The 26575-nt window shown below is 43.1% G+C and overlaps 3 protein-coding genes across 7 annotated transcripts in view; 1 reads left to right on the top strand and 2 right to left on the bottom strand.

The window, feature by feature from the left end:
• The window catches only part of EIF2AK2 (eukaryotic translation initiation factor 2 alpha kinase 2), a 26509-nt gene extending 20388 nt beyond the window's left edge, over positions 1-6121 (bottom strand). For 3 of the 5 annotated variants that reach the window (XM_064414783.1, XM_064414784.1, XM_064414780.1), the window contains exons 1-2: positions 2933-3078; positions 2262-2424 (exon numbers count right to left, since the gene is read on the bottom strand). In XM_064414783.1, the coding sequence (XP_064270853.1) occupies positions 2262-2401 (140 nt within the window). In that variant the 5' untranslated portion in view covers positions 2402-2424; positions 2933-3078. Of the gene's footprint in view, positions 1-2261; positions 2496-2932; positions 3079-4215; positions 4337-5420; positions 5777-6012 lie in introns of those variants that run through there. The other 2 variants (XM_064414782.1, XM_064414781.1) reach the window with 2 other exon arrangements.
• A 3-nt stretch (positions 6122-6124) lies between these two features.
• NANP (N-acetylneuraminic acid phosphatase) lies at positions 6125-10310 on the top strand. The gene is made up of 2 exons (XM_064414797.1): positions 6125-6351; positions 6487-10310. Exons 1-2 carry the CDS (start codon positions 6262-6264, stop codon positions 7180-7182), a joined length of 786 nt encoding a protein of 261 aa, XP_064270867.1. The 5' UTR covers positions 6125-6261; the 3' UTR covers positions 7183-10310.
• The window catches only part of RMDN2 (regulator of microtubule dynamics 2), a 148095-nt gene continuing 130953 nt past the window's right edge, over positions 9434-26575 (bottom strand). Inside the window, exon 13 of the mRNA XM_064414788.1 lies at positions 9434-10884. Coding sequence (XP_064270858.1) covers positions 10795-10884 — 90 coding nt within the window. The 3' untranslated portion in view covers positions 9434-10794. The remainder of the gene's footprint in view (positions 10885-26575) is intronic.

The following is a 26575-nucleotide window of genomic DNA, read 5'->3' on the forward strand; positions in this document are numbered from 1 at the left end:
TTTTTGCTCCCTTTCACCTTTCTGATTCTCCCCTGTCCCACTGGGGGGAAGTGAGTAGTTAGCTGGGGGTTTCACTGCCTCCTGGGGTCAACCCAAGTGGCTGGATTTCAGACAAATCAGTCCTTACAGATCCAACCTGTCCTGCAGCTGCAAATCCCCTCATGTTTCTGATACTGCTTTTGCACAAAAGGCAAGAGAGGAGAAAACAGCAACTGGATTTCTGCCTTTGACCACAGCACATTAAAGTGATCATTAGAGCCTCAGAGCACCTCCGTGCTTCAGATTGCAGCACAGCATGCAAATGCTCACAGCCAAGAGGATGGATTCACACAGTCAAGGTACAGCACTGTGAGCTCCTCTGTGGGAAATTTGGTCTCAAATAGTGTACTGACTTTAGGAACTCACTTTTTTCATTATTCCAACCTCATTCTCCACTTCCCTTTAATGAAATGTTTGAGTGGGAAACAATTAAGATGCAGAATGAAGTGCCTGCTCTCACTGTGTAAGCAAGGCTTAACAAGAAATCTTAAGGGGGCAAACAGTAGGAAAAAGCACCCCCATAGTGTGCCATATACTCTACACATAGGAAACAATAAAGAAGAAACAAAACATGTAATAAAGGTTGTTCTTTGGGAAGGAGTTTGTCAGTTAACCCATACCTAAGTGCTGAATACTACACACATTCAGCTATGACACTGCATCAAAATACATTTTATTTAAGCATCCTGAGGAAATCAGCAGTGAGTCTCCATAACCAAGTTCAAGATTACCTGCAGGAACATTACATGAGTTGGTCACAAGTGAAGAGTTCACCATGAACCCTAAGTTCATAAACAATTCCCAGACTTGACAGGTTTAGGCAGGACTGGCCTAATTGTCCATTCTCTGTGTTCCCAGACCAAGACAGCTCAGGACTGAGCCACCCTGATTTCCTTTAACCTTCTTACAATGTATCCAGCACTGGCCCTGTCAGACACAGTACTAGAAGCAGCCACAGCACCAGAACCACGATAGGATGGGAGGTATCTCTGCATCATGCCTCAGACAGCTGCAAGGTGACTCATGAGATGGGACACAGCACAGCAGAGTTAGGGAGCTAGCTCACAACCAGCAGTGGTCAATGCAGCCAGTCAGCAGGCAGAACACTGGGAAAGAGCAGCATAAGGGGACAGAAGGTTTACAGCACACAGCACTACAGCCAGACATGTTACTGTATCCTTGGAATAGCCCAAGCTACCCAGGACATTCCTAGGTACATTCCCACACAATGTGCTGAATTTCATTTGTGAATGTAGCAGAACACACAGAAAAACAATGAAAAACCACAACAAATGGGATAAACAACTTGGAATGTATGTAAGTTCTGTCAGTTCCATGCCATCACTTTTGCAGAATGAAGATGTTGCTGTGTAATCAGACCTGTGGTCTTCACTGAAATAAGAGTTACTTTTTAGAATTACATGAGCCACATGGGTGAAAAAATAAGATAACTACTAATATTTGAGATCCAGATAATATCTATTAATTTATTCTGGGATGGTAGATGGATTTAAGAATAAATCTGCATAGACAATGCTATCTGACAACATGCAACACATCAAAAGAAATGTATTAATTATTAGCATAAGGCTTGTCTTCATGCAAACTAGCAAAAAAATTTTTTAAAAAAAATCACACAAGGAAATATTACAGATCTTGAGTACCTACAACCTTTGGCAAGGGAAAAAATACACTGTATCAATGTTAAAAGATAAAATATATTCCATCACCTGTCAGTGTCTCTAAAAGTGAAAGCAAAACTTCTTAAGCAAAAGACCCTTTTCTTGTAAGAGATGTTAAAAAATATACTACACATTAAATATATTAGTACACAACCAGTTAATACATCCAACCTTTCTGGCTAGAAATCAACAATGTTTTGTAAACACTGCTTTGTAGCATTGAAATCATAATTGAAATTCTTGCTGTGACCCAATCCACCTTCTGAGAGGAGACACATAACACACAATAGAGTTACTAGTAAGTAACAGGTGCATTGCTGGCACTTTCTGAAAAAGAGCCATCACCCTTGAAATAAGTTTTCTCCTTTAACTGTATCACATGTCTTCCCCGTGCACCTACCATTCAATTCATGGTTTCAACCAGCTTTCCCACTACACGTGCTTTCAGCAAATTAATATTTCTGACTGCAAGCTTTACACAGTTTGTTTGTTCATTGCAAGAAGAGCCCTATTCGTTATTGACATAGAGAGTAAACTTACTCGGGATCATGAGACGGGCCCGTCATATCGATGGGGTCATAAACCAGTTTAAGTTTATGCGTTTGACAGTAATGGTTGATCTTCGTCATATACTCACGATCCATTTTGACACAATCTTTCGTCATATACTCACGATCCATTTTGACACAATCTTCAATAGGTGCTGCAAAGTAACATTCAAAGATGTGTCTGTTGCTCTAGACACAGCCTATGATCTTCGTACATAGGTCACTGCTATGATATAAAATAGAAAATTGGTGCCAGTAACAAAGTTCATGGGAAACTAATTCAAATTTCTAATTCAAGTGATTGTCTCCAAAAGTTTTGGAAATCATTGCTTAGAATAAGAGTTTTAGCTAGCAGAGTGGAGAATTCAGTGATTAGAGACTTCTTAGCAGATTTCGTGACAGAAAAAGATTGAATCATCCACTGATTCCTGTGGGAGGAAAATAATCAGTAACGTTTCTCCAGAATTAGAGTCGGTTCCTGCAAAAGAGAGCCCGACGGCACTTAACATATCCCTTGGAGCGCCGATGACGCCAGGCGCAGCCACACGGACCCAAGATGACCCCAGGCTGCCGCCACCGAGCGCGGCGGGCCAGGCCTGTGCAGCGGGGCTGCGGGCACCCCACCCGGCACGGACCCCTGCCCGTCCCCCCGCCCCGCGGTACCTCCGAGCCGCTGCCGACGCTCCGGGACCCGCGGGCGCTCCAGCAGCCGGCACGGCACGGCACGGCCCGGCCCGGTGCGCGGCGCAGAGCCCGCCCAGTTTCGTTTCCCGCGTTAGTACGAAAACGAAAGCGAAAGGCAGCCGAGGGCGGGAGAGCTACACCGGGAGCGGGACGGGTGTGGCCCGAGGCGGGGGAGCCGCGCTCCTGAGCTTACGGGGAGCCAGGGCTCCAGGCAAGCGAGCGCCTTCGCCAAGACCGGCCCCCAGCCTCGCCCCGACCCCCGGCGCCTTTTCCTGTTACAGTAACCACACGCTACAGCTCAGCAGCACTGCCGGCGGAGAGCAGGGCGCACCCAAATACACCAAACCCCTCAAGCCCAAGCCCCGGAGTTTTATATCCTCAGAGTCTGCCCCGGGGCATCAGTCCCGCTCTTCCTTCTCGTCTTCTCCTGCCTCCCCGCTCCGTGTTCATACAACGCACTGGAGTCATCCAAAAGCTCGGCAGTCACCGGCTGTTACTCAAGGCTGCGGTCACTTGTCTTCATGTCCTTTGGTATCCCAAAGGCTGGGAATTTATGACCGCTTGTCTCGAGCTCAGGAGCCCAATCTGCATTTCAATCTGCAGATTGCAGGCCAAGACACCTGGGTGAGAATATTCCTCAATACATTGAGCTTGAAATATATTATGGGCATCACTGAACATGAATGCACTTCATAATAAATCTCTTACTGGGATAAAGAAAAAAAAAAGATCAGCCACCAAATTAATAATATATTCTGTGGAAGTGGGAAAGAAAAACCGCCAAGATTAGTTTTCAGGGGCTGGATGTAACGGATGGAGCAAATTACTTCCACTGTGCACACAGGTCACCTACTCCTGATTGCCCAGATTTGACTTCCACCCCCTGCAAGGTCTCTCTCCAGCAGAAACCAGACAGCTGTAGAAAAGGAAAACAGCAGTAAGCCTTAGGTCTCCCTCAGTATGAGGAAACAGCTTGGGCACCCAGGAAGCTCACCTGCTCTCTCACAGCACTAACACAACCAAAAAGGAACCCACTGAGACACCAGTGGAGATGCAGGAAAAATCCACCAGAGAGTTCCAAATGTTGAACTCCTAAGCATAATCATCTTGTAGCAAAAAAAGGACAAACCGTGATATGAGTTGAATAATTCACAAATTATTATTTATGTATGGACAACAAGTTTTCTTTAGAAGTGTTTATGATGTTCTTCCTTTTTAAAAGAGCAATTCCTTGTTTAAAGATACCAAACTGGCATTCTTACATTATCACTTCTAGAACGTGCACTCTATCTCTTGTTTCAGCTTGTCTCCTACTCAGGTTTCCAATGGCTGTTCTTTTCCGGGTTCTCAGCTTCTGCAAGGGAATTCCAGCCTCTAGTGAGCCTGCAGAACAAGAGAACAAGGAGAAAGTTGCTGATAGATAAATGGTCCAAATAATCTTTAAAAGCACAAACATCAATTTTATGTAAATGTTCCTTTTTCCTGAAGTAGACATAGGATCTCCTGCTCACTGTCTGCAATGCAGGGCTCTCTGAAACAAACACCATCTTCCTAAATAGAATAAATCCTAGAAATTCAGCTATTTTAAAATCACTCTTCTATGTAAATTCTGAAAAACAGTAATTCAGTAGAGGTACATGAAATCTACATGCCTAACACCTTTTCTGTCTTACCAAGCAAAACTAGCACATTTTATTAGAAACAGCTAGAGTAATTTCATTAAAAATCCTCTTATTGCCTTAACTACAGGATCTGTTTCTTCTGGGAATCCACTTCTCTCCTTAAAGGCTTGTCTTCTGTACTTTTACTTGGCATACACCAAGCTTTTGGGCGCAATTACTTTGGCCTTGCATGTGACTCAATGTCTTCTATCAGATAAGGAGTTTGATATCAAAGGTGTGGTTTTGAGAACTGAAAGTGACCTGCAGTGAACTTCAAGTTTTTTGGTAAAAGACAAACTTTCCTCCAGCTTCATGAACTGCAGTTAATGATTCATAGACATTAATCATTAGCAGTATCGACATTAGCAGTAAATCAACATTAGCAGTATTAAACACAAATCAAATTAAGAAAATTTGCTAGATGGCTGTTAAAAAATACTTTGTGTTTCTCAAAACATTATCAACAAACAAGAGCCTGTTAAATTTCACCTTGGGGAAAATCGTCAATTCTGAAACAGACTTTGGTATATACACCTAAAAATCTTGTTCTGTAAAGCCGTTAGGGCTTTAATTCAAATGCCTTTAAGATTCATTTGCTCTATAAAATATTGACCTTTGGACTTTCAAATAATCCATTATTATACGGATTCTCAAAAGAGTGGAGTTACAGAGGAGTTATTGACTTTGGCTTTATTAGGAACACTTGCTGATGGATGATTTAATCCCCATGTTGTGGCTGCTGTGCCCAGAGATATGAAGGACATGCTCCAGAAGCTAACAGGGAATCTGGGAAAGCAGAACTGAACTGAATCTTTTGTGGGCACGTCCTCCTCCTCCTTCGTGCAGGTCCTTGTTCACGGAATGCTTCGGAGTGAAAACCTACAGACTCTGGCATCTTTGGGCGCCACGCTGCAACCCCGTGCAGGGACCTGTTTGGTGCCGTTCCCTAAGGCTGGGACAGGCTTCCCCAGCGGCAGCAGCCGCTGGCCCGGGGCTGGCTCAGCCAGCCAAACTGCTGCCAACAGCCGGGAGGGGCAGGCCTGCCCGGGTGGAAGCGCCGCGGGGGAATTCTTTCACGGCAAAGCTGTTCCCTGGCAGCATCTCAACAGGTCATTTTCCAACCAGGTGCCAGCTGCCCCGTTGTGTCATTCAGAAAACATCCCTACACAGAAGGAAAAATCCAAAGTAAGACACCGACCGTCGAAGCACACACCCCAAATACCGCGGCGCGGGCGCTCCCTCGCCACGCCCGGGCCCCGAGAGCCGCTCCCGCTGCCGGGCTCAGCCGCGGCCCCACGGCCGGCACGGCGAGGGCCGCGCCGCCACTCCCCGCGGCAGCCGGGCCACGGCAGCTCCCGCGGCCTTTCCTCCCTGCCCGGCGCCATCCCCAGCCCTCACAGGCTGCCGGGATTCGGGCAGGCTCTCCTCACATCCCATTGCAGAGCCCTGCCTGCCTCCAGCCCTCCTTTTCTGGGGGCGGGGGGGGCCCTGGGAGCGCCGAGCTCCGCCCCCGCCCCGCGGGCCTGACGTGAGGGGCGGGCCCGGGGCGGCGCCGCCGCGCTGTGCCCGGTGCGGGCGGCTCTGCCGGCGCTCCGGGGTGCTCCCCTCCGCCGGCCGAGCGGGGCGGCTCTCGCGGGAGGCGGCGCCATGGGGCTGCACGGCGTCAAGGCGGTGTTCTTCGACCTGGACAACACGCTGATCGACACGGCGGCGGCGGGGCGGCGCGCCATCGAGGAGGTACTGCCCTTGTCCCCCTTCCAACGCGGGGCCCGCGGCTCCCGGCCCGCTCTGCGGGGCCGCGCGTGTCCCGCTCCCGGGAGCGCGCCGCGCGGCCCCGCAGCGCCCTGACGCGCGCCCCCGCGCCCCTTGCAGGTGATCAGCGCCCTGCAGTCCAAGCACCACTACGGGGAGCGAGAGGCCCGCGCCGTCTGCGATAAGGTCCAGGCCAAGCTCCTCAAGGAGTGCCACGATCCCGCCAAGATGTGCATCACAGACCTGCGGATTTCGCACTGGGAGGAGGCGATCCAGGAGACCATCGGGGGGGAGGCGAACCGCGACCTGGCGGCCGAGTGCTATTACCTGTGGAAGACGACGCGGCTGCAGCACCTGACGCTGGCCGAGGACACGCGGGCCATGCTGACCGAGCTGCGGAAAGGCCTCCGCCTGCTGCTCCTCACCAACGGCGACCGCCAGACGCAGAGGGAGAAGATAGAGGCGTGCGCCTGCCAGCCCTACTTCGATGCCATCGTTGTGGGGGGAGAGCAGAAAGAGGAGAAACCGGCGCCGTCCATATTTCTTTACTGTTGCGATCTCCTGGGCGTGCGGCCCGCAGAGTGTGTGATGGTCGGTGACTCTCTAGATACAGATATTCAAGGAGGCCTGAATGCTGGCTTGAAAGCAACGGTCTGGTTAAACAAAGCAATGACTGCCCCAGTAGATATCTCCCCTGTACCTCATTATATTATTGCTTCTGTACTGGATCTTCCAGCAGTGTTACAGAAGATGGAGCACAACACTAATGCTAAGTTAGAAACTGACCATATGGGTAGCAGAAATGAAGCACATTGATGATGGTTCCAGCATACAGAGACCTGCTGAGCTGTTAGGTGACAGATGCTCTTTTTAAAAGTCTGACCCTAGGAGTTTGAACTCATCTGTGGTCTCTTTTAAACAGCAGAGGGATGAATAAGAGCACAGTTGTCAGTGAAAACCAGACAGAAGCACAGAATTATATTAATTTAAATGATGCAAGTGCAGTTAAAGGCACTGCCTCTGTCTGGAAATTATTTTGACAGACTGTGACAGAAGTCTGTCTGTCTCTGACCGAAGTTGCCAGTCTCTTGTATGTATAGTGGAAAAGAAAATTTGAATGTTCTGAGCTTTCACATGCTTTGCTGATTTGTAAGCTTGGTAGAAGCTTCAGTTCTGACCTTGTGTGCAGTGTGTAAGAGAAGGTGAGAAAGAGAGTGTGGTAAATCTTGTAAATCCTCACAACTGATCTACAGTTTATCTCAGGAACTGGAGTGAATTTTATTATTTCTCAGACTATTAGAAATGCTCTATCTTTGATCTTTTTTACAAGTTTTAGAATTTTTTTCAGACTTTGCAGTGGTTTTTCTTTTATGGAACTTGTATCTCTTGCCAAAACTACTTAAACATACATCAAAAATTTGCTTTTTTATCGGGGACCATTTATCAGAGGGACTTGATGAATAAGCGTCTACTTTGTAATATCTTGGTGTTTATGCAGATATGCAGTATACTGGTAATTCAGATTATGATTTTTGTTGAAATGGATAAAATAGGGATATTTTCAATAGTGCTACTGTACTGTCAGACTCTTCAGAAGCTAATATCATTGTTCTGTCTGATTTTATCAGTGAATTTTGATCAGACTTCTTGGAGAAACTGTTCTTGGTCTTGCTCAGGTGTATGACTACTCAGATTCAACTGTAGGACCAGTGGCTTTCCTGACTGTTTTAATGGCACTGCTGTATAATCCCTCCTTACTCCAGTTTGCATGTGTAATTCATGTGATTTGTTCTGGAGAAAATACAAGCTAGTTGTCTGTAAATGGCTCTCATTACTTTCTTCCAGGAAACTGGAAAATTATGTCCTATGTATTGCAGTACTGTATACAACTTTATAAGGTATATGTGATATTTCCACTACATGTAGGACATGACTCTCTAAACCAGTAAGGTTTCTCTTTCCCAGATGATCATTACATTATTTTTTTTTCTGTGCCTCATATTTTTACTACATAATGGGGAAGTACTCTCATATTAAATGGAAATGTAAACACCTGTTGGCAAGTCTGTGGTTTTCAGCCCTATTTGCTATATATTCACCAGGATGAGTATCAGACCATATATGAGAAATCAAATTTTATATTTTAGAATAATTCCATGACGGATCTTTTGAGAACAGGGGTTTTAGGCTACTGGCAGAAGAGTGTCTGGCATGTGGGCAGCAATTAGAAGTACAGAAACCCACTATGAAATGGGTGTGTAGAAGAAATCCTATATACAAGAAACATTCATGACAAATTAAACCTAAGTTAATGCAGTTAAGTCTTGCATAGGATGACAGTCAGTTTAGAGAAGGCTGTTACTGGTTTGGGTTAAATTATTTGACAAGTAGTTTAGGTTGGATCAAAATATGTTGCTCCTGCATTGAGAGGGGGGAAAAAAGAAAAGAAATATTCACTAAATTTGGAACCGCTTTCCCAGTTGTCCATTAGAAAAGGTAAAGCAGCCCACATTCCTTGTCTTACCTGGCCAAGACTGTTGAGACATCAGGTCAAGGAAGAGTACAGACACAGACCCCACCTGTTCCTTTGAGGAAATGGGCATATACTGAAAACAATCCAATTACAGTAGACAGTAACATGAACCAGTGGCACTGACTTGTCACATCTTCTGAAGGAAGAGGCCTAAGTTAAGACTTTGGTTTGCATTTGAAGAGCATGGAAGCAGCCACTGGTTTAGATGATGAGCAAAACATTTCTAATAACATTCCTTAGAACTGGTGATTGAGACAAGAATAATAAAGATCATTTAGCCTGTCAGGGATGCTGTGTAAAAATGGAAAAGTATCCAAAATATTAGAGGGATCCCTGAAGTAACCTAACCATACCATCTAATACAAAAGCAACAACTTTTCTTACAACAGCATCCCAAAGGAGCTACAGGGTAACTGGCTCTGCCTTGTTTGCACAGCAGCAGGGTAGTAGAACTTAGGTCAGAATGAGGTTTCTCATAAGCTGATATTTAAAATAACAAACAGTAATAACTCACAAGTCTGTCTGTGGAGACAGAAGGAGATACAGATACATAAATATATAGGTGTATATTGCACCAGGTTACCATTTTTAAATCTAGGTTGAGGCTCATATTCTCTTGCCACTGCATCATTCTGAAGTGGCATGCTGAGCCTGCTTATTGTATAAAAAGGTTCTCTTGTTTTAGAAGAGACTGCTCTTTGTTTTGCACATGGCCAACCATTTCTTTTCATCTCTGTCTCTGAAAAACCACAGAAACTGCACAATCAGGTGACAGTGGGGTCTCTAGAGGCCACACCCGAGTATATTTTTCATTTTTGAGTTCTGTACCAGGCTGAATGTGGCTACTGGTGTCCAGAGAGGGAAACACCATTATGATGCTTCTATAAAACAAGGAGAAACAATACAAGACTTTTCTCTATCTAGGTCCATTCTTAAAAGCAGTTACCCAATAAGCTGGGTTAGGTGTCTGGAGTATCTCTAAACACTCAAGATGTTTCTCTTAGATAGAGCTGTTGCAGAAAAGATAATGAAAAATAATTATATCTAGTAAATTTGAAACATAAATGTAATGTTGGGATGATTTTCACATCAGAAGCAGGAACAAAACAATTAACAGTCTAGTAACAGTTCCCATTAAGTTCTGGGTTTGCTTAGAGTTATGCTCTATTAGATAAATTTTCTAATATACACTATATTGCCAAAACACACAAAATAAAAGGAGGAAAAGGAAATTCCATCTATATTTTTTAAAACCTCTTTTTTCCAGATAAATATTGCCTCCTGAGGTTAATCTACAGTAACTTTGACTTCATTGAAATGAACTGAAACAGTAGTTTAATACCAACTGTATGCTAATCCTTGATTTAAAATAATCCATGTACTAGTCAATAAAAGTATTTTGTTTATAAAATGTATGTTTGAACACTCTGAATTGCTATGGATAAATACGTTTGAGACCTGATTTACAACGAGGGGCAAGAGTTCTGTTTGTTTTTTAAAATAACACAGAATTAGGATTTGAAATCCGTGACCTCATGTTTAGATGTGGTGGCTGGGTGTAGTTTCTGTCATTTCAAACAGAGGCTGGATCCTAATTACGTGTTTGTGAAGATTCATGGCCAGACTGTGTATGTTGAATTGCCAGCTGCAGTTCAGTGGTAGTTGAACCTGACCTGCCAAGCTGAATGCCAGCTCACATAAGCCTGCGTGTCGTGACGTCATGGCACTGCACTGACTGCTGCATAAGGACAGACTGCAAGCAGAGAAGATCAGTAAATACAGAAATCTCAAGTCCAGGGCACCCATTTTGGCAGGTTATGGGTGCACAAAGCCACATTTGAGCTGCTGCTACATTGACCTCTGTGACTTAGGAGAAGGGCAGAGTGGGAGGTTGCTCACCTTGTAGCTTTTTTGGCTGCAAAAAAGCAAGCTGCTCCCTTACTGTTTTCTGTTGGGTAATGGAACAAATAGTCCATCTTCTGGACCTGTGGAGATAGGTAGAAAGGTACTTTAAGTCACTGCAGATAAGAGTAGGACATTAAACACAGTAAAAGAGGGCTCAGCTTCTATCACAGGCACTTGGCCATGCCAGCATGCTGTCTGCAGCATCACACACCTGCACAGCAGAACTTTCTGTTCTTGTGTATGTAAGGCATTAAGCTGGACAGTGACAGCTCAGAAGTGAGGGTGTTTTCTTAGAGATCTTAGAAAGTGACCTGAATGTTTTATACAGGAAACAAGCACCTTTCATTAGAGTACTAAATTAATGCAGAGGTAAGATGTTTGGATTAAGGTTAAGGTTTTCCTACTCCCTGCAGTGTAAGATTTTCTTATTTCCTGAAAGAGAGACAACAGACAACTTGCTGTGCCTCAGCTAACCACAACCAACTCAGTTTGTGTTTTCCTCTGAAGTTTCTCTTACATGACACTAGTGTTAGGGCTTTGAACTGAATTGAAGTGGTCTGGCCCATCACAGCAATTTCTCCTCTTCACATATGTAGTGATTTGTTTTTCAGCTTCAGCTCTAAAATGTGCCAGGTTATTGTGAGGCCTTTAAAAAACAATTTAAAATCCCACCTTAATTCTATACTACCAAAACTTGTCATCTGGAAATCATTTGAACATGTTGAGGAGTACGACAAAGAGAAAGGCAATGTGTCTGTGGTGTACATAGCATATACTGTTCTTTTGTGCACAGCTTTTGCCATCAGCCTTGCAGGGGGATTGTCTCCATTATACCCTGCTTTCCAGATCATGCTGTGCACATACAAGAGACACAACAATGCAGAGATGATGTCAGCTGTGCCTAAAGCTCAAACTGCAACTTTTTCCCTATGTTGCTAGGGACCCAGAACAGAGAATCACACTGCCCGCTCCTATACCATATTTTGACCTTTCATTTCATCTGCTAGAAACAAGGTTGCATGAGAGCCTTCTGCTGAACAGCCCTCAAATGCCAGGGAAAAAATGTACTTAAAATATATGAAATTAATCTATGGTGTTAATATATGAAATTGCAGTTCTTCAAAAGTGCAAGCCATGTTTCTCAAGCCAACACTTCGCCGAAGACCAGAAGATAATGTCTCATAGGGTCTGATTTAACATGGGAAATATATTGTCATTTGCATCAGTGGACCTTCACAAATTTAAGTAAGATTTGCATGCTCATTTCTGTAAGATAATCTGCAAGTGACATCTGCTTTCCACTTCTCCTTCCTCAGCTTATTCATCTTCATCAACTGTTTTGTCAGATGCATTTCCATATCTTTCTGAATCACAACAATATCTAGTATTTGGGATGAAGTTGGCAGAGGACCACAATAAAAACCACTAGAATACAGACATCTTCTGATGCAAGGTCATTTTAAATATCAGCTTCACAGCAACTGTGTGCTGCAAGCATGTATGTTTTAAATTATCTTTCCTGCAAACAAACTTCCATTCATCTCACACAGACTAGGCAAATTTTTCATTAAAAAAAAGAAAAAAAAACCTAAAAATGTTGGGGGTAAAAAAAACAAAATAGAAAACAAGCACCTCCAAACAAAATGTCTTAGTCATCTACAGACTCCCTGAGGCAGTGACCTTTCAGTGAAACAGAAAGGTCCAGTTGGAAGTGAAACCATTACATGTCAAAACACATCAACTACCAAGTATATGTTTATTAGTTCTTCTCTGAGTGTTATGAGTCTCAGTAAATTCTTTTATTCTTCTCATTAATTAGGCCAATGATTAGCCTCAAAGTTACTGTGCTGTTTTCATCTGCTTACTAATGTGTTGTAGGTCCTCTCTTTGATAAAGTCAGGCTTAACAGTTTTCATTTGTGCTGCTAGTGGAGTGGTCTTTGCTGTTAATGATGTGGCCTGTTAAATTGCACTGGGGTTAGGATTTATCAGGAAGTCTGCAGTGGATGGACTGACAGCCTTTGTTTTCCCAATTGTTGATGCCTTCCATTGTGTTTTGTTACAGACTTTTAAATGAGAAGGGTCCTGAATGTTCCAAGTCCTTTTTTTCCTTTCAGGAAGAAAATGCATAACTGACACAAACAGCTTGTTTATTTTCCTTTCAGTAAATGTAACTGGGTAAAAATACTTTTCTGCTTCCATCCCTCTCATCTGAAAGTACTTTAAAAGTGCCTAACAACTTGATGTCTAAGCTACTTTGATATATTTATTATCTTTATCCTGATACTTTGTTACACATTGTAGTCTGTTAAAAAAACTGCCACTGCTACTGTTGCAGCCAGAGGTTCATCTTACTACTGTATAATTATAATTTTACACTGTATTTCTAGGCTGTATCTCAAAATGAAAACAAGTGCCTACTTTAGAGAAACTTAGAGGTAAATCTATCTAATTCACAGTTTCTATTTGTTTTATTTTGAAAACTGTACCCCTGCTTAATGGTTCTCTGTCCATAAAACTGACTTTCCATTTGTTTTTTTCTGTAGAGCAGCAGTGTTTGTACAGATTTGCAGAGTGAATAGCATGCAAGAGATGTAGGCAAAACACAGGGGAAAAAAAACCCAACCAAAACACCTCTTTGGCTTTAGGATTTGCATTTCCCACATTTTACAAGCCTTGGCAGTTCTTAGGTTGACTTAACATCATTCTCTGCAGCTTAAATTCCGTTACCAGTGAATGATGAGGAAACAAGATACTTTTGAATCCTGTGTAATGATTTTCAAAGACTCTGCCAAGAAGAATTGTGACTGGCCTGGATTCTCCATTTGACACTGTCTCTCACAATGTGCTCATAGTCAAACTCAGGAAGTGTGGACTGGATGAGCAGACAGTGAGCCGGATTGAGAGCTGGCTCAATGGCAGATCCCAACAGTTGTGATTGGTGGAACAGGGTCTAGGTGGAGGCCTGTCACTAGAGTGTCCTCGGAGGTTTAACTTGTTAACCATGAGTTGGATGAAGGGGCAGAGCAAGTTCAGCAGGTTCACTGATGACATAAAGCTGGGAGGAGTGGCCAATGCCCCGAGGGCTCTGAAGCCCTTCAGAAAGATCTCAACAGCCTGGAGAAACGAGCAGGGAGGTGCAGGATCCTGCACCTGGGTAGGAATAACCCTGGGCACCATCACCGGCTAGGGAAGAATCTGCTGGAAAGCAGCTCTGCAGGCAGGGACCTGGGGGTGCTGGTGAACACAAGCCATCCATGAGCCAGCAGTGAGCCCTTGTGGTCAAGAAGGCCAATGGAATCCTGGGTCCATTAGGAAGAGCAGCACCAGCAGGCCAAGGGAGCTGATCCTGCCCCCTGCCCAGCCCTGCTGAGGCACATCCAGAGTGCTGAGTCCAGCCCTGGCTCCTCAGGACAAGAGAGACATGGAGCCCCTGGAGTGGCTGCAGTGGAGGGTACCAAAGATGCCTGAGGCTCTGGAGCATCTCTCTAATGAGGAAAGGCTGGGGGAGCTGGGCCTGTTCAGCCTGGAGAAGAGGCACTGAGAGGGGACCTCATCCATGCCTGTGAGTGTCTGAAGGGAGGTGCCAGGAGCATGGAGCCAGGCTCTGCTCGCTGCTGCCGAGCAATAGGACAGGAGGCAATGGGCAGAACCTGATGCACAGGAACTTCCACCTGAACATGAGGAGCTGCTTGTCAGGTATCAGCAGGTTCATGCTAGCATAAAACATTTTAAGGATATTCTGAAACAGGCCCCACTGTTTCCTATTTCTATTTTGTCTTTAGAAGGACCAGTGCTGCATGTGAGGTTGTATGTACTTGCTCTATAATGGGGCTGGCTTAAGAAAATGGCTTTTTTTTCTTCTGTATTGCTGAGTGTTAAGTGATGTCCATAAGGAGTCAGATATGCTAATAAGCTATTCTTTGCATATTAAAAAATTCAAATATATTTCAGAAAATTTTTATTGACAATTTAGGAATGAAGAAAGAGAAAATAAGGGGACTATTTCTTGATTGGAAGTAGCCAGTGTTTTGAGTATGATTGAAAAGAAACTCCTATCATTTGGGTATTTCAAAGTACACCGTCCTGATTATAGTCACAACTACTCATCTAACTTTCTTAAAATCTTTTCAGTTTTTTTTTAATACAGTAAAATTTTTGAAAGACATCAGTAACAAAGATAATGCAATTAGTACTCTGCTGGAGATTTAATTTTCACTTTTAGTGTTTCCCCAGCAGGTGGCATTACAGGTTTGTTAGAGGTAGGTAAAACCATAGTTTTTTGCTGTTGTTTTGTTGTTAGCGGTGTTTGTTTATTTTTTTGTTACAACAAATTGTTGTTTTTTTTTCTTCAGGCACTATTTTAAAAATAAAACATACCTGGTATGCATAACTTATGTCAGAGCAGTCTTCTTTTCAATTCACACTACTCTCCAGGCATCATAAATTATTATGGGATCCCATTTTGCTGGGCATTGTAAACATATATGGCAAAATAACCTTGCTTAGAAAAGGTTTTGATATTGGTGGATAACTATTATTTTTATTTTAACTATAAGGATCTGTGGCATGTTTTGCAAACTATACAAACAGTCGGTTGAAAATGAGCATTACAGCCAGGATCAGCAACAAGTTTATTATAGCATCATGGTGACAAACAAAATCCAGCTCTCTAAAGTACTGGTGCACTTCTGCTTGAGCTGAATTTGGTTTAAATCATGAAAGTATTGGATTTATTTAAGGGAAAAGGAAGTTTGTCTCCTGCAGCTAATGCTGCAGTAGTATTTTTGTGATTTCAAAAGTCTTCTGATGAGCTCCTCTTCCTATAAATATAAACACAGAAGCACTGTATTTCTATGAGTTCATGTAAAGGATTAGCTGTTATCTTCTATTGCATTGTATTTCTCTCACTCTGGACCTCTCATCTGCACCCCCAGACCAGCAATTCAGGCTGGTTCTACAGTGAGCACCCTTGTTCCTGTTTGGACACCTGAAGAAGTGGCTGATTTTCCTTCACATGCCCAGTGACACAATGTTCAGCATTTGCCCCTGGCTACAGTTTTAGATTTCGGCACGCAGTGATGGCTTTAGGTCCCCGCCTGAGGAAGCCTGGAGCACGGGCAGGGATTGCTGCTGTTTCCTCAAGGCTCAGCAGGTGGCAGCTGGGGACCAGCAAACCAGCACACCCAGCCCCAGCCTGCAACAGCCCCATCACAGGCTGCCTCCCTCCAGCCGTCACACCGGCCCTGAAAACACAGAAAAACCGACCAACGCCTGGAGTGGGCTTCTGCACCTCAGAAATCCGTGCCACACGGTGTAGTGGGTCTTATACAGCACAGACTTGGCTCCCAATAGATTGCTGGGTAGACAGAATGGGTGCCCAACATGCTGGTGAGCCATCTGCAGCTCCAGGGCTGCCAGACTTCCAGCAGCACTGCTGGACCTGCTGCTACTTGTCCAGTCAGCCAGAGCAGGGAAATGTGTAAGAATCCCTAGGTTTGGTCCTGACAGTGTTTACAAGATGACAAAGAGAACATGCTGAGAGAATAAAAGGTGCTCCCACTGTGAGGTACAGAAATAGTGCTGTCTCCAGCTCAGCAGAGATGGAAACAGGACTCAGCAAAACAGTGACTGGCTAACACACAGCAAGCTTGGGGCTGAGACATGGCTCACAACCTGGTATGTCCAGCCCTGGTTAATGGCCTTGGCCACTGAACATGAGGCAAAGCCTCCCCTGAAGCTCTCCAAAGCCAAGGACAGCAGCATGGTGGCAGGGCCTATCCATAAAATGAAAATAAGCAGTGCTTTGGAGTGGCTCAAAATATTCACTTGCACTCAGCAGCCCTTCTTGCACCTGAGAGCATGGCTGTACAGAAGTATTCCTCCAGGAAAGCATCTCTGACAAGTACTTCTGGATTTGAGTACACACTCAAAACCTACATTTCTGCACTGGCTGCTTATTGTCCTAAAAGTACTTGGAACATTTTGGGGCTTTCTCAATAGCCCTAGTATTAGAGGAGGTCTTTTCAAATGTTGGATAGTACTATCAGATGTTTGCAGAGAGAAAATGCTCTTACACAATCCCCAGGATCTTTCTTTGATGGTCAGAAGGCAGGATGCTACCTTGTCTAAGTGACTGCCTGTTTGACACACCCACCAGCTGTGGGCAATACAATGCTTTTAATGGATCTTTGTGCCTTAATGAGGCCAGAATGACATGAAATATCAAAATTTTGGTGCTTAAAGTTGGGAGTAGTGAGTATAAATGGTCAGTGCAGCTGTGTCATATGACTAACTAGAAATTTTGTGCCTCATGCTGTATTTGTTGTCCTCCTTTTGCTTTTCCTGCCTATCCAGCTACTCTCTCATCTCACCCACTTTTCAGGAGATGTTTGTTAAGCTCCCTTGGGTGACCAGGCTTACTACACTTTTCTCCAGTGCCTAGCATAAAATAAGCACAGAAGGGTGGCCAGTGTATCATGCCTAAAGTAATCACAGCTAATAAATTTTTGTTTTAACAAATAATATTTGTTTAAAAATAATAACTAACAAATAATATATATTTATTTATTGTGCAATGAAAAGCAGACCTCCTAAAACTTTATTGTTTTTCCTTGCACTGAAGACAACAAATTTAGAAGGTGGAAAGGCAAAAATCCAACATGCTTGCAGATTTCCACAGGTCATACCAGAGAAATAGCTGGTATTTTTATCCTAACTTGCTGTATTTTGGCTCAGACTCCAGTTGTGCTTTCAGCAGAGCATGTAGAAAAGATCTTTGTTAAGGGTAAAGTGTGTATAACTAAGGAAAGCAGTGGAAAAGTCTCTGACCTGCTGCTTGTGAAGTTACTGCTATCACATGGCCTTGAGAAACATTTTAGCTACTGCCTTACCTCACTGCAGTGAGACAAAGCAGGGTGATGTCCTCTCTTACAGATCAAAGTCAGTGGGAATTCCCTTTGAGCAAAAGCAGCAGCTGTTACCTGCATGAGGCTGAGGGATCATGTTTACCTGGAATTTCCCAGGACAAAACCCATAGCTGCTGGCAGGTACTTGTCAGCATGTGGCAGTCTGGCATGCAGAGGAACACAATGCACAGTGAGTGCTTTAGCCTGGACACTGCTTGGAAGAAAGAGGAGAAATCCTGAGCACTGACAACCAGGATCTCTGCAGTTGAGCACAAGGCAAGTGGGAATTACATCAATTCAGGAAGAGGGACATCCTCCCTCTTAAATACAGAATGTTGTGCTTTTCAAAATATAAATGGTTTCTGAAAGGATAATTTGTCGAGGGAACATGCAAAAAAAATATGCTGAACAGAATGCTGTGGGTACAATTTATGCTACTTTTCAAGCCTGTCCATAGTCCTCTGGATGGCATCCCATTTTTCAGAGTGTCATCTTTAAACTTACTGAGGGTGCACTCAATCTCTTACATCTATGTCATTGATGAAGATATTAAACAATGCTGGTCCCAGTACAGACCCCTAAGGAACACCACTTGTCACTGATCTCCATCAGGACACTGAACCATTGACCACTGCCCTGGAATGCAACAATCCAATAAATTCCTCATGCACTGAACCAGTCCAACCATCAAACCCATGTTTCTCCTTTAGAGAGAAGCATGTCATGGATGACCATGTCAAAAGCCTCACAGAAGTCCAGACAGATGACCTATGTAGTAAAGACGGTACTGATGATGATTGGAGCCAGAAATAAGACATTTTTAAAATACTGCTTTAAAATAATATATTTTTATAAGTATGCACTAACAATTCACCTCTGAAAATGTGATATTACTAAAGTTAAGAACTTTTGATGTGAACATTTCACTGGGAAGAATTTCTCAGTAAAGCTGTGCACTGCACAAGTACTAGTTGAAAACCAGCTCTCACAAAGAAGTGAAGCCCCTGTGAGACGATTAAGATTTCAATAGGTGCAAGCACTATCCATCTGCTCTCAGATTTAAACTTAGGTTTGCACTTGTTTTAAGCTGAGCCTCAGTGACTCACTATGTGATAAACACAAGCACACACAGCTTTCAGAATGGGCCAGGTTAGAAGGGACCAGAGTGGCTCATCTGGTGCAGCCTCCCTCCTCAAAGAGGGACACCCCAGAGCACATGGCACAGGATTTCATCCAGAAAAATTTGAAATATCTCCACTCAGGGGGACTCCACAACCTCTCTGGACAATCTGTTCCAGTGCTCAGTCACCCACACAGTAAAGAAGTTCTTCCTCATGTTCAGGTGGAAGTTCCTGTGCATCAGGTTCTGCCCAGTGCCTCCTGTCCTATTGCTCGGCAGCAGCGAGCAGAGCCTGGCTCCATGCTCCTGGCACCTCCCTTCAGACACTCACAGGCATGGATGAGGTCCCCTCTCAGTGCCTCTTCTCCAGGCTGAACAGCCCCAGCTCCCCCAGCCTTTCCTCATTAGAGAGATGCTCCAGAGCCTCAGGCATCTTTGGTACCCTCCACTGCAGCCACTCCAGGGGCTCCATGTCTCTCTTGTCCTGAGGAGCCAGGGCTGGACTCAGCACTCCAGATGTGCCTCAGCAGGGCTGGGCAGGGGGCAGGATCAGCTCCCTTGGCCTGCTGGTGCTGCTCTTCCTAATGCACCCCAGGGTTCCACTGGCTTTCTTGGCTACCAAATGCAGATGACCCCCTGACTCTGTTCATTGTTACAGCTCTGGTCATTTAAATTTATTTTTAAAACATTCACATGGACCTTTTTAACCCTCCCATTTTCCTCCAGTGTCTGCAAATACTTTTCCACTGAAGTGTTTCCAACAACTTCTTCCTAGATTGTCTAGCCAGCTTTCCTAGGTTTATCCCTATCTTTTAGGGATAAATTGTATCAGAAATTTTCTGTATCTTTTCTTTAGGAAGAAATGCAGACTAACAAAAAATGGCTCATGAATTAGATCTGTCATTATAATATCAGCTGATTAGCTGATATAGCAATCCATCATTTTTCTTAGTATGTATTACTACATATATTTTTACATAATATATTGAGCATAAACAATAAAATTGCATTTATTATTACATTTATTGTTATTAATTTATTGATGAATAAACAGAGTAATTTTTATTTCTAGCATCAAGTATTGGCAGGTGTGTTTGACAGCCTCTGTTTGATGTGAGACTACATGCCAGAAGCCCTGTTGAAATATTTACACTTTCACCTACATTTTATTTTTCATTACCTGTTTGCTGTAATCACCTCAAAATTAGTTTCTGCAGACCCCTGTAAAAGTGTACTAGTCCAGTTTCCTGTTACTTGAGAGACAGTGATTCAGCAGTAATGGCTTTTTTGCATACATGAAAATCAGTTTGTTGCTGCTGCCAAGCTAAACAAACTGTGGCCTCTCTCCAGAAAAAAAAGAAAAGAACTCCTTATTTGAACCCAACATGTTGTTGTAAGTTTATCTTAATGAGGTGGCTATAGTCTTCAGCACTCGTTTTTTAATTATTTGGAGGAATCCTCTTGGACTCAGTGAAATGGCATAGTAGGATATTTATCTGGGCTAGAAAAATCCAATTATCAGAAACAAGAGGGCAGCTTTTCTAAACAACATCTATTACATTCTGTAGGATCCCAGTTTTAATTAAAAGAAACAAAGCCCTGGTGTTCTGGGTACAAAGAAGAACTCCAGACTTTCCAGTCTGGTTTAGGCTCAGCTGCCAGTTCTGTCTTCCCCTGGCTTTATCTATATTCAAAGTCACACCAATTTAACTCCCAAGCAGTTTTTAATCACAGTTAATGAAATAGATGCTAACTGCTGCAGAAATGCACTTAATTTGATTTAAATAAGGTTTATAGCAGCTAGTTAATTGAGTTTATCACCCTCCAACTGGTGTATATAACTCCTAAAACTGAATAAAAAGTGTCTTCAGGTTATATGACTAAATTTAAATGATACAGCATAATTTTGAAAGTAAGTGTTCCCTATGCTAGGGACCTCCAGTTTTGGAAGAGGATTTAGACAGCCAGAATCACCATGGAAAGGCCAAAAAAGGAACTCCACAAATCACCAGCTTGGGGCTAAGGATCATCAGGGCCTAGGTTTGCACTGAGAGCTGCTCCTTGCGCTGTGAAACCATAGCTGGACAGGAATTTAATGTGCTGTTAATATAATCAGGATGAGCTTCAGTGAGTAACGAATAAAAGAGCTGCAATGTGTATGAAAAGGACTGGATAAAATATTAAATGAAACCAGTGTGCCATGACAGCATAGCAGCAAAGACAATTGTTTTCAACAGCTGACAGGCATTTCCATTTTATACGCCAGAAAAAAAAAAAGCAGAGATGTGCACACTAAATTATACCTGGCTCTAAGGAGATATAGTTCCTACCCAAAGGAGCAAGAGTTCTAAATAAACTTTCTAAATTGCAAAAGGAAAAATTCACTGATTTGTGAAAGAATAGTTCAAAGTGATGAACTGCCCTAATGGTGATAGGATACCTTATTCTGATGGGTATATTCTTCCGCTAAAAGAGAAAAATTTCCTTATCCCAGATGCAAGAAAATCTTATATTTTGAGATTTTTAACTAAGTTACTTATTTTCTCACAGCATGTTAACAATGTGTCCCCAAACTCATCTAAACACATCCACCCACAAACAGAGATCTTTTTAATAAGGATATCTATTTAAAATTAATGCCATGGGTCATGAAAACCTAATCTGTTTTTAAAGAAAATTATGATCTGATATGATTAACAATGTTTTTGCCCTTGCCTGTTCAACCACAAATAAGTCTCAAATTATTTTGCCTGTATTTGGGATTTCCCCTTTATCAGTAGCTCTGCACAGTCCTTTATATAACCCATTGGCATTGAAGCCAAGACACTATTCATTATTTTAAGAAATCCAGCAGATAGGATGAATATCCTACAGCAATGCTGAATGCAAGTAATTGCAGTGAAAGAAGTTGCACAAATTAACAACTGAGGAGTTTCATTTAGCAAATTTAGTGTGTCCAGAGACTTCACCAGCACCACTGCCAGGGGCTAGCAGTATCACCTATCCACAGCCCAGGTCACAGGTGAAGCAGCTCCTATTTTATTTTGGAGCTCAGATCACCTAAGTGCCCACATTGCCTCTGTTTTCATTTGCTGCTGGGCTTCAGTCTAGGAAAAACCAACTTGTTCCATTGGTGACAAAGCCCAAAGCGTTTTCTCTGAAAACCAGCAACAGTGAATATTAATTAGCTCACTATATTAATTAGTAGCTCCTAAAAGACATCCCTCAGTCTCAGCTCTCACCAGGCTGAACAGAGCACACCTCTTCCTATGTCACTCACCGCACACCATGAGCAGGGTGGCCCGACTGTTCTGTCCCAAGATGACACGTAGTTTTACAGGACTCCCAATTCCTCCAAAGTAACTGAAAGCTGCATTTACCATTCCTTCTTCACCACAGTATTAAACTTTGACTCGATTAAGAAGTGTAAATGTCACAGGTAAGATCCAAGTTGGTCTCAGCTGGAGTAGGCCCACATAAGCTCTGCTGGTGTACAAGAGCTGAGCATCTGACCAAGCTTCCATGGAGGGATGCCTCTTCTGGTTCTTTTTCTTTCTTTCTTCATTTCTCTCTCCTTCATTCCTTATTTATCTTTCTTCCTTCCTTTCTTTACTTCCTTCTCTCTTTCTCTCTTTTTGTCTCTCTCTTCCCCTTTATTTCTCTCCTTCTTTCTCTTTATTTTAGTCTCTATCTCTCTTCCACATTTCCTCTCTTTCCTCTTTTCTCCATTCTTCCTCTCTTGCTCTCTTTCTTTCTCTCTACACAACTGATATTCGGGTGTTTTCTGACTTCTGCAATGGCACTGCAGGAATTACCCCTGCAAATCAGAAGAGCAGGGTACCAAGTCCACTCCCCTTTCCCACCAGCTGTCAGCACCAGGTGTTGTGTTGTAGGGACAAGGAAGGAGTCACGCTCAGCAGCCCCCGCCGCGCTGTGGAGCGCTCAGTTGTGAACGCAGCGAAGAGAGAGGACACAGACCCCTTGCACACAGATAGGCTATTTCAGCTCTCTGGAATATTTTACTTTTCTTTGGTAAGTGCTTGATTTGATTCCGATTTTTACTAATTCTGTCTGTCAATTCTATTCTTAGAGTTGTCAACCAAACTGACATTCATTTTAGTGTTTCCTGTACGTATGCTCTGTGAAAGTAGTGATCAAATGAAATTTTCAAATACCTTTGTGTCATTATTCTTTTAGGAAAAGATACTGAACTGATGTCTAAACCATACTTGTCTGCATGCATCTGTAGTGTTTCACCTTGCATACACCTTCTCCTCAAACCTGAAGCAATATAGTCATCTCTTCTTTCATTTGAAAGGCTCTTAATTCCTTACTACTATTCTTATTTTTTATTTGTCTTATATTCTAACTGAGATTCTCATTACTGAACTACCTATTCCCAGTTCTTTCTCTTGATTTTTTTTGTCCTACTTTTAAAAAATCCACCAAAAATTTCTAAAAAAGCTAATTACATGAAAATTACATGAAAATGAGGGTAATGCAGAAGCTATTACACTCTGGAGCAATTTACATGTCTTGAACAAGTTAGCATTTTCTGAGAATACACTTTGAAGCAGCTACGTTTCATGGGAAAATAGGAAGAACTTAATTACACCGGAGTACAATGCTATGTTGTCACCCTTACCATCATATTTAATAGCAGAAAACAGTTTGATAGCTTTCGTCTTAGAAATAATTGAAGTGTTACATCACTTTTAGATACGAGCAATTTTTTTAACACCTTGTTTTTAAAAAAGTGTGATCTCAAGTCTAACACATTGAAAAAGATATGAGAATACTGATTACATCTGGGAAACAGTTTGGAAAATTTGGTTTCCAAAGAAAACTCTGAAGCTGAGTTTGGCTAAATTACTTTTAAAAAGTAAAAGATGTCAAACCAACACTTTGCATTCATTGTGTAGGCAACTGTGCTTTCATTTTTCCTGTCTAGTGAGGGAATTTAGAAAACGTTAATTCACACATTTCTAGTATTTTTTCTCCAGGCTAATGTGCAAATAGTCTAATGTAGTTTTAAGAAAAACTACATTAAGACAACAAAAACAAGTGAGTAATTCCTACAGTATGAATTGCAGATAATTCAGAAGGCTATTGAAAGTGGTAGTGCTTTTAGGTAAAAACATGCTGACAAAATAGTTCCTCTCTCACCCCACAACATTTTTGTAGGGTGACAGGGGCCTTTAATAAGAAAAAACATCCTTGAGAAGCACTGAGTTCCCCCAAAACACCTATTGTGACAAAGAGAGAAGTTGTCATGACAGCATTATCATCAGAATGCTCTTTGCTGTGCCCAGGCTCTCATGACTTTCCCAATAATTGGAAAGCTCACCACCACTTCAATGGATCATGAAGGACCACCATGGCCACTTGAGGAGTTAGACTAAGTAATCTCCTGAGAAAAGGACAACTTGTGTCTGCACCTTTTCATCCTAGGAAAGCAGCATGATTTTTCAGTGTTTTAATGATGATGATGATGATTACTATTATTACTATTGTTTCATTCACATTATACCCATGCTTAGATGTGCAGCAGGGGAAAGAGCCCACAGCAGGGGAGGCAGTGAAGGAGAAGAGCCAAGGTGTCTCCTCCACCTCCTTGCCTGCCGTGGTCACCTGCACCCAGGACAGACATGTCAGTGACCCAGGTGGTGTCTGCTCTTGAAATGCACCCAAATTTCAGAGAAGCCCAAAACCTTCCCTCCCTTTTTTTTGGAGACAGTAGTGAGGGTTTCTCAGCTGCAGGAACACCCAAACAATAAGGCTGGCTAATGCACACACAGTGGATTTAATTTCCCGTGGGAGTTTTGCTGCTTAGGGGAGCATTGTACAGGCAGATATGGCAGAGGTATTGCCAAGGCTTATTTAATTTAATTACAGTGCCTCATTACTGACAAACATCCATTCCAGTCCATGAAAGGTGTAGGCTATTTTATAGAGGGCCTTGTGACTCCCGTTTATTTTCTCCTGAGTTTGATCTTGCTAGGTATTTGAACTAGATGCCATCAGGCAGCAACAAATGCTTATTATTATATCATGGAGGAGGAAGGTTAAGCAGGAGGTGGAAAATTTCTGAAACAGAACCTTAGGTGAACAAGAAAACTGAAAGAGCAATGTGTGTAAGGTGTGGATATATCCATCTCTCTCTCTGTATGTGTGTAGAGACAGACATAACCTGTACATATGGACAGATTCCCTAATTAAACATATTTTTATGGCTTCTTACATCAGAGCTGGGTTTTGTCAAAGCACTTTGTCTTTGTAAGACCACTGGGTGTTCCCAATGGTCTTTTTCTTCAAGACCTTCTTTTCACAAATGGACCATGACACTGGGTGAAACTTAAAATTAGGGTAGGAGAACTCTTCTAAGGAGTCACGAGCCCCATAGTCCCTGGTAGGGAACAGTAGTGATGCCATGCTTCTTTCTGATCACTGATGAATGATCATGCACTTCACAGTGTCACTGTTCAATATGATAAGTTCAGGGATAAAATGTGTACCTGTAATTTTACTCACTTTATCCTTCCCTATGGGTCTTGTGGGGCAATGAAAATTCCAGGTTTTTGAATACCAGCTTGCTCCCAGCTCAAACATTGTGCTCATGCTCCCAAGACCTCAACAGAAGTCCAGCTGAATTGACCAAAGCTCCTGAGGATGACAACATCTGCCACATTTTAAGATTTCCTGCCTTTCTGCTTAACATGATGGAAGTAAAAAAAGGAAGCACTGAAAGGCTGAAGGACAGAGAAAAACCAAGACCATAGGTATGGCCAACCTGCAGCCTACAGGTGATATGAGAAGGCCTTCTGTCAGATGTCAGATGCATTAGCAGCAAGAAGAAGTGCAGCGGGAAGGAGTGTTTTGGATTTAGGAATTGTAATTAAAAGCAGGAGGCTGCAGCAGTAGCAGCAGTGCTGTGAGTCTCCCTAGCACATTGTCTGTGTGCACACAGTGAGCTAATGAAGCAGTCCACATGTTTTATCACTGTCAAAAACGGAGCAGTAATCTGGGGAATAGGATTATACTGGATGGGGTGAAGAGGTTTTGTACAACAAGTAAGGATTTCAGGAGGGTATTTGGTATGTCACATGAGTCTTACCAGAAGCTGCAGGTGGGCAGATTTGAGTATATATATATGGCAAGGTAGGTTAAAACCAGCTGAAAGTGACTGAACAGGATGTTTTACAGATCTAGCAGGAGAGGTCCAGAGAGGCTGGAAGAGAAAGGATGAAGCAGCCAGTAGCCAGGAGCAGGCACTGCCCGTAGCAGCGTGCATGAGTGCCATTGTGCTGTGCCCTGTTTGGGTCACACAGGCACAGACACTGGGGAGGGAACACCACGGTGTCTGAGGGGTGCCCTGGAAAGCAAACAACAGATCCAGATGAGCTGCCAGGGCAGAGTGAGCAGGACCCCACTGGTGTCAGTGAACACAGCAGAGAGTGGGGAGAGGAGGAAACAAGGGAGCCTCCTGAACTCCAAAGTCCCCAGCAGCCTTTCCATTACAGCTGGTTCTCACTTGGCTGTGTGGGAAATCCCTGTGTCCTGTGCTGAGAGAATGAGAAAGCGATTTTCCACGTTTGGATTTCAGAGCTGGCATACAAGAGAGTGCCCTGGTCTCTGTATCACTAGCATGTAGATGTGAGAAAAATCTGTGCTTCTTCCAACAGGTTTTGCTCAATACACAGAGGAGCTCTGCAATCCCTGGCACTGCTCTTTTGCAAGGTGTTTC

The sequence above is a fragment of the Passer domesticus genome, chromosome 3, assembly GCF_036417665.1.
Source record: "Passer domesticus isolate bPasDom1 chromosome 3, bPasDom1.hap1, whole genome shotgun sequence".
In the NCBI taxonomy this organism is placed as follows: domain Eukaryota; kingdom Metazoa; phylum Chordata; class Aves; order Passeriformes; family Passeridae; genus Passer; species Passer domesticus.

Bases quoted from the DNA above. Each gene is read 5' to 3' on its own strand.
- NANP (XM_064414797.1), top strand. From the start codon at position 6,262: ATGGGGCTGCACGGCGTCAAGGCGGTGTTCTTCGACCTGGACAACACG. The intron at 6,352-6,486 runs GTACTGCCCTTG...CGCCCCTTGCAG, and splicing joins GGCGGCGCGCCATCGAGGAG to GTGATCAGCGCCCTGCAGTC.